Below are 13,930 nucleotides of genomic sequence, written 5' to 3'. Positions count from 1 at the left end.
TGCCTGTTGCCTCTCTCAAACTCCTACAAATACCCGCCGAGCACTGGCTGCGCTGAGCGCTGGACGCACCGAGTTCTCCGGGAGCTGAGGGGCTGTGGTGTCTGGGGCCCGGCCTCGAGCCTGAGACCTGAGTGTCTTCCTCTGCCCAGCACCTGCTGCAGGCTGGTGATGTGGGGCACCTGGGCACCATGCCCAGACACCACCCAGGCTCCACGAGCTCCTCTGTCCCCACATTTGTCCAGCAGGAGTGCAGGGGAGCCCCGTGATGCTGCACCCTTGAACGTCTGTGCTGGGGCGCACAGGCCAGGGCGCACTCCACTGGCCCGGTCCTTGGCTGGGAATGTCATTAGGCCTCGTCTCTAGGGCTCCCAACAATGGCAGCTTCCTGCACATGCCGCACCCAGGTTTTCCCTAAGCCGAGCTCCGTGGGAAGGGGGCTCCCTGGCTTGACACGCAGAGGTCCAGAGCAGGGGAATCCTCACGATCAGTGACAGGGGGACCGAGGCTGGTAAAAGTCCACCAAAGGCTTGTTGGTTAGGGACAGGTGTTGGAGCCGGGCTCTGGAGGGTGAGTAGGAGCCCACTGTTCGGATGCATGCAGAGGTTGAGACTTTGGGGGCAGAAAGCGTATGGGAAGGCCTGGAGCAAGATAGGCTGTGCACAGGGCGCCCGGGCTGGAGGGGGCAGCGGCGAGTCAGGGTGGGCACATGAGGAGCGGTGGAAATGCCTTGGGCAGCTGGGGCTGGAGCGGAGCCCAGGGCTCCCCACAGGAGGCAGGAGACGGCAGGAAAAGCAGCGCTTTGGACTAGCCAGGCCCCGGTCAGGCCCTGGCCCCACGCCTGATTGGCTGTGACGGTGGCGGTTACTTAATCTCTCTGAGAAATCAGGGTGACAGTATCAGTGTCTCTGTGGTTTACTTAGAGGGTTGGCTTTCCTGGGACTTGGGGTAGTTACTGACTCTGGACCTCAGTTTCCCTGCTGTACCCACAGCCCAGGGCGCAGTGGGGTTGACCCCAGGAGTTCGTGTCCCACACCCAGAGCAGCAGTAGCCCCGAGTCTGTGGCCCCTGGACTCTCTGCATGTGGCCTTTCCGAGCCACATCTGCTTTGCTGCCTGGCCCTGGGGGCACAGCCTGCGGTCCTAGCCTGGGGTCCTGAGCTGGGTCGGGAGCCCAGGTCTGTGATCTCACAGTCAGTGGCTGCCAACCAGGCGAGCCGAGGCTCCTGCAGGGTTCCTGGCACACAGTAGGTGCGGAGTGGCCAGGACCTGGGCCCCTGAGCTCTTGCTTTTAGACCTGTCAGCCACATACCTGGGTCCCTTGTGAGGCCTAGGCTGTACAGCATGGAGCCAGCCGGGGAAGGAGGGCAGCAGGGCGGGGCCCTGAGGTGAGAATGCACTACCTGAGGAGGCCTGCAGCAGATCCCACCACAGGAGCGGAGGCCTGGCACACCCAGGGAACTTGGCTCTGAGCCTCCTGGCAGCCAAGGTGAAAGGAGAACTTGAGGGTGATGCTAAGGAGAGAACACAGTCATTTTGCTGCGAGAGCAAAAGTCAGGGAGATAGACCAGGCAGGTGAGAGGACCAGGTGTGAAAGTGCTTTCCTGAGAGCCCCTGTTTGTGAACTTTGCTCCACAGCCTCTGATTAAGCTACCATAGCGCTCACAGTTTTGGAGACTGGAAGCCTGGAGCGAAGGTGCCCGCCGGGCTGAACCCCAAACACCCTTGCCCTTTGACATCTAGATCAGGGTCCGTGCTGGCCTCCTCCAGCCGCTGGTGACGGTCACACGCCCCCACTCAGGCTACCTGAGCTGCCCTGACTTGGTCCAGTGGGCTCAGGACAGCGAGGACCCTGGAGAGGACTCTGCTCCCACAACCCCAGGGCACAGTGGGACCACTTGGCCATTGTTGCCCGCCCTGGAGGGTTCGGTCTTTCTCACTTGTCTGTCTGTCTGTCCTCGCAGTTGGGGCGCGTGGCGCTCTCCCCTGTCTGGTTCCTCTACAGCCTGTTCATGAAGCTGTTCCAGCGCCCGCGGCCGGCCCTCACCCTCGAGAGCCCTGACATCAAGTACCCACTTCGGCTCATCGACAGGGAGGTGGGTTCCGCGGCAGAGACCGAGGGTGCTGGTGCGAGGCATGTCCCCGCCAGGCCCACAGGAGGCGGCAGAGGGATTCCGACCCCGTGTGGAGCTCTTCAGACAGAGACCCACAGGGCTTCGGGGTCCACGCCCCCACTTAGCAGATGGGAAACGGTCCCTGGGGAGGAGGAGCCCCGTCCCAGGGCCGCACGCCTGGCCTGGCGCTTGGACTGTGTCTGCCCTTGGGGTCTCAGCCAGCGTCCTTCCCCGGTCAGTACCTCACACCGCTCCTCCCTGCCTCCCTGGCTGCCGGTCCCCAGTGACTGTCCCATCCCCCGACGATTTATTTCTGGCCACCCCTAGCTGCTTCTGCAGGGGTGTGGCAGGGAAAACTGAGTCACAGCAGAGGGAGTCATGCCTCCCGGGCTCCGGCAGGCAGCGGCGTCCCCACCCTGTGCTCAGGCCAGTTCCGGTCCAGCCCTGTGGCCGGCCGGCAGCTTCCTGTGACTGACAGGATGCGTCTGCCCTGTCCGAGAGCTCGTAGAAGAGTTGAAGATGAGACAGCAGTGGAAAACGAAAGCGCTGGGGGCGGCTTCCCGCAGGGCCACACAGCGTCAGCGTCTACACGAGGGCGTGCACACATTGCTTTCCTTGACCAAACCCTATCTCAAACTCTTTTGTCCTCTTTGCCCTTGTTACTGACGTCGGATCCTACAAATAGCAAGTGATTTATACGAGTTCACTATAAAAATTCTCTTTATGAGATGGGCACGGTCCCCTGACCCGCAACCCCCTCCCTGCTCTGTCCCCAGGCCCACGTGATGCACCCACAGGTCCATCTGTGAGCACCGTGTTCATGCACGTGTGTGCGAAGGCGCAGGTGTGCATACTTAGATCCTGGACTTTTGGGGTTTTTTTTTTTTTTTTTGCCTTTTTTCTGTTTTGGTTTTTTAAGATAGAGCCTCCTGCCTCAGCCTCCCAAGTGCTGGGATTGCAGGCGTGCACCACCACACCTGGGGATTTATATCCTGTTTTCGCTAACCTGAAGTTCTCACCCTGCCTTATAACTGCGTGTCTTCTCCCGGTTAACCTGAAGCTGCGTCGGTTTCAGCGTGCTGCGCACTCTTTGTCACAGGGATGTCACACGGGACTCTCTGTCCCCTTTAAGAAACTGTGTGGCAGGTGCCTCTGACTTGGCACCTGCCCAGAGCTGGCCCTGCCCGATGAGCACGGGGCCCTGCCAGGCTGCGCTGAGCTTGCAGTGGCGAGGGGGCATTGGTTCTGATTCCAAGGCGGGTCGATGTCCTGGACTCCTCCCAGGAGCTGCAATCACCCAGCCCGGCTGTGGGGGCCAGGGCCGTGACCCTGACCTTCGCATCTGCTGGTGGCCACAGGGACGGGGTCCTTGAAGTGCTGCCCTGGGCCGGGCGCCCGCTCTGGGCCGGGAAGTTCTCCCTGTGCAGGGATGAGATGGACAGCCGCATGCCCTGTCCCCGGGGAGGAGCTCCCGGCCCCTCCAGGCCCCACCCTGTCGGTCTGTGACTTTGCTGCTGGCAGGCGTGAAATGGCTCCTTGGCTGCCGGAGTCCTCGTGGCCAGCTGTGCCGCAGGACCCGGGGACCCCACAGGTGCTGCCTGCTTCCTTGCCATCCCTCATCCCTCGCCAAGGAAGTGGCTACCACCTTGCCAGCCGGTGGCCAGGCCCTGGCTCTGGGCTCCTGGCAGCGGTCAGTCTCTTGGGCACTGGGGGCCACCGTGCTCTGGCGCTATGCATGTGGTCTTAGCTGTACTGCCGTGCTCTCGGGCGCCGCGTGGGCCCTGAGACACCCTGCCCAAGTTCACTCTTGCCCCACTGCCTTGCGTGTGACCACGGGCGTTACTGTCCCCCTTGGGGCGCAGCAGCTCGGGTCCTCGCATGACCTGTCCCCACACCCTCAGGTCATCAGCCATGACACGCGGCGCTTCCGCTTCGCCCTGCCGTCCCCCGAGCACATCTTGGGCCTGCCTGTCGGTGAGTCCTGGGCGCTGGGCCTGTCCACGGGGACAGCGGGAAGCCAGGGAGGGTGACGGTGCCCCAGTAGTGGCCGTGGCCCCAGCAGGGCAGAGGTGGGAGGCAGGCTGCTGGGACGTGGTGGGACCCCAGGGCAGGACATGGGGCTGCGGGGTGATGAGGCCCAGGGGTCCCCCGCAGGGACCGTTCCTGGCCAGGAGTGACCCCCGCCCCCCTGTCCCTCAGGCCAGCACATCTACCTCTCCGCTCGAATCGATGGGAACCTGGTCATCCGGCCCTACACGCCCGTCTCCAGCGACGATGACAAGGGCTTTGTGGACCTGGTCATCAAGGTGGGTCCCTGGCTGGGCTTCGGGGCAGGTGGGAGTGGCCATGCGGCGCCCCACCTTCGGGGCAGGTGGGAGTGGCCCACCTCCAGGGCCCAGTGCCTTTGGGTGATCTCCGCAGCCCTGTGCCCCCTAGCGCCTGATTTCTGAGGGGATCGCAAACTGTGGTTTCCCGGTGGGGGGAGAGGGAGGGGCCCCAGCAGAGAGGGTCGGGGTTGGGGCTCAGCCCCTGCAGACGGACAGTGTGTGCAAGGGGCAGCCGCAGGGCCAGCAGTGGCCGGGCCCCTTCCCTCTGTGCTCCGGAGAAGCCCAGGGACCTGTCTGCCTCGAGAGTGGGTCATGGCAGGGCCCCTCTGACCCACAGGGCACCCAGGGCCCGTGTGGAGCCCGTGGCTGTTCAGGGACCTGGGTCTATCAAGGGGTGGGTCTTGTGTGCGGTGATGGGGGAGGTGCTGCTGTCAGGAGCAGCAGACTAAAGGGACAGGTGCCCCTGGCGGGGGCCCCAAAAAACAGCATGCCACCGGGCATGTGGGGTACACATCTGTAATCCCAGCACTGCCTCTGGGAGGCTGAAGCGGGAGGGTTGTGAGTTCGAGCATAGACTGGGCAACTTAAAGACTTAGCAAGAGTTGGCCTCAAAATGAAAAATAAAGAAAACGTTAGGGATGTAGCGCAGCGCCACCAAAAACAAAAATACAGAAGAAGAACGATGTCACAAAGGGTAGGAGGAGTAGGAGGCACAGTGAGAGCCACACAACCCGATTTTACAGAAGTTAGAGTAAAGCTTTGCCACGTGGCACGTGTTCTAACAGTGGGCCTGGGGGGTGACAGCCAGGTGATGCCCAGGCCCCTGTGGGGACCCCTGGAGCCCCTCACTGAGCCTTCCGTATTTAATTTGAGGTCCGGGCTGGTGCTGTACCACTGAGCTACACCCCGGCCTTGCCCCTTCTTGCAGGCAGAGGAGCCCCCGTGGGCCGCAGCTGAGCCCCTGAAGCTATGGGGTGACCAGGCCCACTGGACTCTGGGCCCTTGGCCTGGTGGTTCTGGGATGGGGGCACGAGATTGAGCCCCAGGGGGGCAGGGCGTTGGGTGGGTGGGGTGAGGTATCCGGCTACTTCCTGCATGGGGTGGTGGGGGGTGCCCAGGCCAGTGGAGTGGAAAGGAAGGGACCCGTGCAGAGGCCCTGGGAAGGCCCAAGGGGGGCTCGGGGATGGGGATGGATCATAGACCGGCAGGGTCATTGGGCCCGGCCGGGAGATGGGAGAGGCCAGTACCCCCCCCCAACCCCCCGGTGGCCTTAGAGGCCCCAGCAGGGCTCTGTCCAGGGCCCGGGAGCGGAGGAGGGGCGTCGCTCACACGACCTCTGGTCCCTGAGGTGAAGGCAGGGGGCGAGCGTGGAGGCAGTTCTCAGGTGACCCGGCCCCTCTTGGCTCCCGTTGGCCCTGGACGAAGGTCAGAGTCCTGGGCTGGCACAGGGTGCTCTGCCCCCCTATCCCCTGCCACATAATCCCCGTGCTGGGCCACAGGGACTCCGGTGTCCTCTCCCAGCCTCCCTCCCCGGCTCTGCCCTCGTCTCAGTGCCCGCTGCCTCTGTCCCCGCTCCTGTCTCTGTGCTTCCCTTTCCCCAGAGCGTGGTCCCCGGCTGCAGGGAGGGCAGTTGTCCGAGAGCCACGCTCCGAGCCAAGCCCGGCCTGTGCTGCCGGGGCTGGGGTGGGGGTGGCTCAGCAGAAGGTGACACAGAGCCCTGAAGCCACCGGCCTGGCACACCTGGCAGATGCCCTGCTTGGCCAGTGTTAGTGGGGGGCAGACAGGGGGCACAAGACAAGGATGGGGAATTTGATGGGCAGTGGACAGGGCACCACGGGAGGTAGCCACAGGGGCCCTAGGGCACCATGAAGAGGCCCTGGGTCCCCGCAGGGGTGAGCCCTGGCCACTGGGTCAGATGCTGAGGGCCACACGTGTGTCTCACAGGTCTACTTCAAGGACACACACCCCAAGTTCCCTGCGGGGGGGAAGATGTCGCAGTACCTGGAAAGCATGCAGATTGGAGACACCATCGAGTTCCGGGGCCCCAACGGGCTGCTGGTGTACCAGGGCCGAGGTGACGCATGTTGGGAGCTGGGACGCCGCGGGCCCTGGGTCTGCTTTCCGGGGGTGACCGGCTGGGCAGACCTCACCCCCTCTGAGCCCCACTCCCCTTCTTCTCCCAGGGAAGTTTGCCATTCGGCCCGACAAGAAGTCCAGCCCTGTGATCAAGACGGCCAAGTCGGTGGGCATGATCGCCGGAGGGACAGGTAGGGGGCGCCATGTGTGGGGGGGTGCCAGGCCAGGGTCCCCTGGACCCAGCAGGCGCTCAGACGGGGTGCTGTTCTGCAGGCATCACCCCCATGCTGCAGGTGATCCGGGCCATCATGAAGGACCCAGAAGACCGCACCGTGTGCCACCTGCTCTTTGCCAACCAGGTCAGCGGATGCCCCTCAAAGTGTGCCTCGGTGGCCGTGGGGGAGAGGAGGCCTGGGCCCCGCCGGCAGTGTCCAGGGGTCAGCACGGCTCTGTGGGGGTCTGGGGGTGATGGGGTGGGGCTCTGGCGGCAGCAGGTAGGCCGATGGTGTGCCAGCGGCAGGGAGGCCCTGGGGTGCCCACCCCAGCTTCCCCAGATGCCAGTGCTCCTTGCCCACGAGCAGAGCTTGGGGTGATCCTGGGTCACAGATGAGGGGTGGTGGGCAATGCTGACACCAGGTCCCTGAGCCGGAGGGTATTTGGATCCTGGTCTCTACCCGGGCCTGCTCTCTGCCCAGCTGGGCCTGCTGTGTGGCCTCATGAGGCGTCCGTGTGAGTTCAATGCGACGTGCTTTTCTGAGGACACCATGACGAGACCCCTGCCCAGCAGTGTGAGGGCCAGGCCCTGAGCCCTGGCCTCTCAGATGTGGCTCAGGTCATCCTGTCCCCAGGGTCCTCCTAGCCCGCGCTGCCACCTGCCCTCTGCGAGGCCGTCCAGCCCCAGCGGGGAGGCTCGCCTGGGTCCTCCTCCCTGAACAGCTGCGGGGACCCCCCAGGGCCACTGGGGGACGAGCAGACCCAAGCGAGGGCGCCGTGCTCTGCAGACCCCTCATCCCTCTGTGGGGCGTCCTCACGCCTGTCACCTGCTGGCTAGGACGGTGGTGTGGGGCTCCGTGTAGCTCGGGACTGGGGGTCAGGGTGGGCTGGGCCGCGCATCTCTTGGGAAGTCTGGAAGCTGAAGTTTAACGGAGCCCAGGGCCTCACGCATGCTAATCCAATGCTTGACCCCTGAGCTACACCCCCTCTTTTGTGGTACCAGGGAATGAACCCAGGGCCTTGGTACTGGGCTACAACCTCTGCCTCCTTTTTTTATTTTGAGGAAGTGTCTTGCTGAGTTGGCCAGGTTGGGCTGGAGCTTGTGATCCTCCTGCCTCAGCCTCCAGAGCGTTGAGATCACAGGCGTACAGTACCACGGCCCAGGCCCAGGCTCCCTGGGCCTCCAGGAAGCTGCACTGAGTGTGGCCCCCAGTGGTCGTGATGACCCCGTGGCCCTGTCCCCGCAGACCGAGAAGGACATCCTGCTGCGGCCCGAGCTGGAGGAACTGAGGAACGCGAACTCCGATCGCTTCAAGCTGTGGTACACGCTGGACAAGGCCCCCGAGGGTGAGCGGCGGGGCGGGGCGGGGCGGGGCGTGTCCTCTGCGCTCCAGCGGGAGGGTGCCCGGGCTGGGAACAGCGATGGGGGGACCGGGCTGTAGCAGTCCAGGCCTCCCGCGATGGACACCGCCCAGGGCTGCAGCTTGGGGTGGAGCCAGGGCCACAGGAGGAAGGGACTTAGGGCCGCGTGGGCGGAGGGCGCTCTCAACGCTCCTGCGCTCCCGCGGGACTCCAGGGCTGATTGGCCCCAGGGCCGGGGACAGCAGTAAAGGCGTCCCTGCCCCATGCGGAGGGACAGCAGGATGGGGTCGCACGTAGCCCGTCCCCGTCAGAGGGGGCAGGACAGCGGGTGCCCCTCCTGACCAGGTTCCCGATGCGCATCTCCTCCGGGTTGGCCGGCCTCCGGCAGGGAGGGGCTGCCGCCCCCTGGTGGTGGCGCGCGGTGACGCAGGTCACCTCGCAGGGACAGGGTCCTTAACCCCGTCGGGCACGGTGTGGAGGGCAGCGGTAGGGCAGCGGTAGGGCAGCCTCCCGGGGCCCTCTGCTTGCGGAGACTTTGCCAGGGCCGTAAAGGGCAGTCAGGAAGGAGCTGTTGCGCACTGTGACCCGTGGTATACATCGCCACACGCGGCCGTGTGTGTGCGCCTAGCTTCCCCGCTGCCACGGTGAAGTGTCCTCGAGTCTAAGAGGACTCCTGTTCCTCGGTCCCCTCCGCCCTGCCACTCCTGCGAGCCGCCTGGAGGGGACAGGGGTGAGGCACTGAGCGTTGGTCATCTGGGCAAGCTGCCTCGCGTCCGCCATTGCCTTTGCCCTTGGGCACGTGCACATTTCTCTGTCAGTGTTGCAGCGTTAGGGAGGCACAGGGTGGAGACCAGCTGAAGGGGCCCCTGGTGTTGGGGACAGGTACTCTGAGGGACCAGAACCCAGCCAGGCCTCAGTGACACCTCTGTCAGGCCTTCTCACTGGGCTCCTGGCACCAGGCTCCCCGGAGAGGCCCAGGTGGCACCGCCAGCGTGTGTCCTTTGTCCTCAGCTAGCGTTCATCCCATTGAACATTGAAGAGCCTTGAAAAATAGGGAGCTTCGCCCTGGCGTGGTGGCGCATGCTTGTAATCCCAGCATTCCCTAGGCTGAGGCGGGAAGATTGCTGTCAGTTTAAGCCCAGCCTGGGCTCCATAGTGAGTTCAGGACCAGCTGCATACATAGGGAGATCCTGTCTCAAAGAAAAAAAAAAAGCAGGGGGAGCTTTGACAGGAAGTGTTAGGAGAGGTGTGTGGTGGTGCATGCTTGTAATCCCAGCACAGGGGAGGCTGAGGCAGGAGGATTGCTGTGAGTTCCAGGCCAGCCTGGGATGCATTATGAGATCAAGTCCAGTCTGGGCAATGCAGTGAAGCCTTGTCTCAAAATGAAAGACTTGTTTCGGGGCTGGGGCTGCAGCTTAGTGGTGAGTGCCCATCCCGCTTGCAAGAGGCTCTGGGTTCCAGGCGTAGCACCACAACAAAACAGAAACACCTAGGTCTCCCCTCCCTGCTCATGTAGCAGAAGCATCAGGTTCCCACGTGGTGGGGTGACCCGTGACTCGGACTCTCAGCCATGTCTCTGCCTTGTGGTGGCACTTTGAACAACCTAGTTCTGAGTCTCCTGAGCCTCAGTTTCCACATCTATAAAATGGGATCGGTAGCCCTTTCTCTGTGGGAAGAGAGAGGCCAGGTGGAGGCAGAAGGCTTTGCGCCCTGTAAAGTGTGGGGCAGGGAGCTGGGGAGGGATTGCACCTGGCCTGGGAGGAGGAATCGGAGCCCTGCGAGCAGAGGGTGCGGGGCAGGAGGAGGCTAGAGTCAGAGTCACCCTCGGCGCCCTGTGTCCCCACAGCCTGGGACTACAGCGAGGGCTTCGTGAACGAGGAGATGATCCGGGACCACCTCCCGCCGCCGGGTGAGGAGACGCTGGTGCTGATGTGCGGGCCACCGCCCATGATCCAGTTCGCCTGCCTGCCCAACCTGGAGCGCCTGGGCCACGCCAAGGAGCGCTGCTTCTCCTTCTGAGCTGGGACCGCGCCTCCGCTCTGCCCGCCTGCTGCTCTCGTCCTCCCCTGCCGCCCCACGGGGCTGCTGCGCCCACCGGGGCCCGGGTTCAGCCCGGCCTGCCTGTGCCTTGGTGGCGCCGCTGGGGACACGCCTGTCGCTGCTCTGCGAACCCCGCCTGGGGCCCAGGCTGAGGTCGCCAGACCCTCGTACTGCCCGGCCCTGGAAGGGGGGGAGCGCAGGGCTTCGGGGCCCAGCCTGCCCCCCGCCACGGCCACCCTCACCGACACTACACGAGACAACTGACTCCTGAAGCCCCTCCCAGAGCCCACAGGCCCCGCTGGCTGGAGCCCCTCTCTCAGGGGACCCCAGCATTTCTCCAGCACCCCCAGACACTCAGGCAGCCCTGGGCGCCCCAGGTTGCCAGCCTGGCGGAGTGCAGAGGTCCCAGCCCCGAGGGACATCAGCCCCTCGGCCCCCACCCGCCTCCCTGCGCCCCGCGGGGGCCTGCCCAGTGCCTCTCCTCTGACAGACGCCCTTGGGGGCTTCTAGACAACAGCTGTGTCGCCTTCCACGTAGCGGCTTTCTTGGAGTCATGTATGAGCAGAGAAAGAATTCAAGTAAAACTTTGCTACTCAGCGCTGCTGCAGCCGGTGCTCTGTGATCCGCCGCCCCGGGTGGGGACGGGCGTCCTTCCGGGGTGTCCTGTGAGCTGTGGCGTGTCATGAGTACCCAGCGACATGGGAAGCCATGCTGAGGCTGTGGCTGAAACCTGGGATGGCCACCGTGTGGGTGTCGTGTCGGACACCCCCCAAGCCCAGGAGGACCCAGGACCAGTGGCGAGCCCCCTGCCGCCGGGTCTTAGGCTGTCTCCAGGCTGTGGGTTTGTGCGCTGGTGGTGCCCTCTCTGCCCTCTGTCAGGGGTTTTGCAGTGTGGCTGGGATCCAGGGCCTTGTGCGCCCCAGCCCACAGACTGTGACTTCCTGGACCGGCTCCTCAAAACAAGGCGGGGGCGTGGTGCTGAGCTTTCAAGCCCTACCTGGTGCCAGGTGACCTCGCTGGACCTGGCTCTGGGCCCCTAGGGTTTCTTTTTGTTTTTTTTGAGACAAGGTCTCACTATGTAGTGCAGGCTGGTCTTGAACTCGCTTATGTAACCCAGGTTGGCCCTGAACTCACAGAGATCCTCCTGCCTCAGCCTCCTGAGTGCTGGGATGACAGACTGACACTGCCTCCTCCTTGGGAACCCAGCTGGGGTGTGGCTCACTGCGGGAGACCCAGGTGAAAGGGTGTCCCATGGTCCCCCACCTGCAGGAAGGAATGCCTGGTGCAGGCCTGGCCCTTGTTGCTTTCACAACAAGGTACCCCTCTGGTCTTGCTCTCCTCTTCCCTCTGAGGATGGGGAAACAGGGCCGGGGATCCAGGCTTGACCAGGTCCTGCCTGAGCCTGCCTAGGAGGGTGAGAGGAGGGGGATGAGTTGGGCCTGGTCACTACCCCTGGGCTGGTCTCAGCTCCTGCCCGGAAAATGGGCGTGCGCTTACCCCGGAGGTTCTGGCTTGGGGTCCGTCCCAGAGCCACGCAGGAGGAGGGTGGGAAGGGTGAGCCTGCGGTGGTCCTCCTTCCCGGGCCTCTCAGCCCCTCCAATAACGTTTCCAGCCACCACCACCACCACCCCACCCCACCCCCGTGCGCCCTGGGAGTGACCCCATGTGCACACGCATTCTGTAATGTTTTACAATTTATTTTTAAATGAAGTTTATCGGCACATTGCAGGCACACATAATGCTCACACTCATCAGGGCATCTGTCCCTGTCTTCCCTCCGGAATCCCCCATCCCACGCCCTCCCTCCCTGCAACCCCTCCTGCCCTCCTTGCTTGCAAAGCTTTGTTTCCATTTTTTCTTACTTGTTTCTTTTCCCCTCCTTCCTTTCCCTTCCTGCCAGCTGCCCTTTCCTGTTGAAGAATTCCTTCCTATCTCACCGTTTCTGTTACACACTTCGGTCCGTGTTTACGCCTCCAGTTTCTCACACCGGAGGCCGGCGACGTCCACCCGCGCACACGGAAAGCTAAGTGGTCACAGGGGTCGCCTTGCCGCGGAGCGTGCTGAGCGCGGTCCCAGAGACGGACTGCCTCGGGACAGGTGCGGCCGGATCGGGCCTGGGGAACCGATCCGCCCCCGCCCCAGCCCCAGCCCCGGCAGCAGGCGACCTCCAGACCCTGCCCTTCGGTGCGGTTTTCCGAGGCGGAAGGAACCCTTCCCTGGAGATTTCCGAAGGCAGCGGGGCCAGGTCCTCTGGCTCCTGCGTGTCCCCACAGAGCCCTGTCCCTGTCCCCAACCTCACAGTGCCCTCCATCCCCGTGCTCGGGACGACAGAATGCCCCAGCTCTGAAGTGCCCCGGGAAAGGGCCACCGCGCCGCCCGAGTCCCTCTGGCCTTGTCCAGCCCTCTGCCTCCGTCCCACTCAGACTCCGACCGCTGCCAGGGCGTGGCTGCCCCTTCCGCCTGCCTGCATTCCAGGGACAGGGGTGCGGGGCCCACGGAAGCCCCGCGGGGTTAGAGCTGGCTCTCCCGGCTCCCACCCGTCACCACACATCCGACGCTACAATTTTTTTTTTTTTTTTTTTGGTATCGGGAATAGAACTCGACGTTGGGCTTGCCAGGCACGCGCCGTGCTGCAGAGCTACAATCCCCGGCACCGATGCTAAAATTTGAAGTAACAAATTAACTGGGTGGCACAGTACTTGGGGCCGAACGCTTTTCTTTGGTACCGGGAGTCGAACTCAGGCCTTGCGCTGGCCAGGTAGGCGATGTGCGGCTGAGCTATATCCCCAGCCCGCCCAGACTGGGCTCAAACTTGTGATCCTCCTGCCTCAGCCTCCCAGCGTGCCAGCTTGTTTTTAATGCAGCTGATAGTCATACCACCTGGCCTAAGGACACCGCGTGTTTTGTTTTTGTGGTGCTGGGGATGCAACCCAAAGTCTCCAGGAACGAATGCACCCAGCTGTATTTTCAGCCCCACATCTGTTTTCTTTGTGATCCGATTAAATATGACTTCACTCCCCCCTAACAGCACACAGGATTAGGGATGGAGTGCACTACCGGGTTTGGCGGGTCACTAACTTGACTCAGGGATGAGCACATATTCACTCCGCACAGCTCTCCTTCACAATAAGAATCAAGTGAATCTGTCTTTTTAAGAGCTTAAGGGACGGGCAGATCGCGACTCCCAGGCATCCCGCAAAGTAGGCGGGTCACCTTAGGGGCAACCTTTACCCGCTCAAAAATTCGTCTCACATTAGCAGTGAGGATTCGGGCGTCACCCCGAATCGTTATTTTCCTTACTCATAAGTTTAAGGCATAAAGGAAACAAGCCTTTTACCCCCTAGGTAACGAGATCCATTCTCATTCGACCTATGGTGAGCAACAAGTTGCTCACTGAACGAACAGCTCCGTTCCCGTGAAGTTTATCTTATTTGCTGTTAACTTTTAATGCCGTTTTAAATGCTATTTGTTTGGGAAAGCGAAAGGCTCCACAGTACCCCAATAGGCTGTATGCAAATAGGCGCTAGCAACGCGAGGGCTCACGGGAATAGAGCCCGCCCCTTCCGGTCCTTGTACCGTTTAAACTGTCGCGAGAGTGGTTTGGCCGGACGCCGGAAGTAGCTCGTCGCTCAATAGCTGCCGAGGGGGTGGGCTCGCGGGCTTCAGGCGTCTAAGCTGCTCTCGGGTCGCTCGGCGGTGCAAGATGGCGGACATCTCCCTGGACGAGCTCATCCGCAAACGCGGAGTGGCGACGAAGGGCCGGTGAGCAGCTTTTTCTTACTTCGGGGTTCGGGGTCCGCGG

General features: G+C 63.0%; 2 protein-coding genes across 2 annotated transcripts in view; both read left to right on the top strand.

Moving 5' to 3' along the window:
* Window positions 1–1,960: 1,960 nt before the first annotated feature.
* Window positions 1,961–10,726, top strand: LOC102012303 (NADH-cytochrome b5 reductase 3; the record flags this gene model as incomplete). Its single annotated transcript, XM_013511507.1, is given in 8 exon segments — window positions 1,961–2,092; window positions 4,012–4,084; window positions 4,310–4,416; window positions 6,382–6,511; window positions 6,621–6,704; window positions 6,787–6,872; window positions 7,974–8,073; window positions 9,935–10,726. Coding segments are annotated over 8 exon segments (885 nt in total), but the record flags the coding sequence as incomplete, so codon positions are not given.
* A 2,983-nt stretch (window positions 10,727–13,709) lies between these two features.
* Window positions 13,710–13,930, top strand: part of Poldip3 (polymerase (DNA-directed), delta interacting protein 3) — a 24,048-nt gene continuing 23,827 nt past the window's right edge. Inside the window, exon 1 of the mRNA XM_005379420.2 lies at window positions 13,710–13,890. Within this exon, the coding sequence (XP_005379477.1) occupies window positions 13,832–13,890 (59 nt within the window). The 5' untranslated portion in view covers window positions 13,710–13,831. The remainder of the gene's footprint in view (window positions 13,891–13,930) is intronic.

This window comes from Chinchilla lanigera, unplaced genomic scaffold (assembly GCF_000276665.1).
Source record: "Chinchilla lanigera isolate Chin_1 unplaced genomic scaffold, ChiLan1.0 scaffold00012, whole genome shotgun sequence".
NCBI classification, from domain to species: Eukaryota; Metazoa; Chordata; class Mammalia; order Rodentia; family Chinchillidae; genus Chinchilla; species Chinchilla lanigera.
Note: the sequence above shows the minus strand (reverse complement) of the source record. Positions and strands in the feature narration are given on the sequence as shown.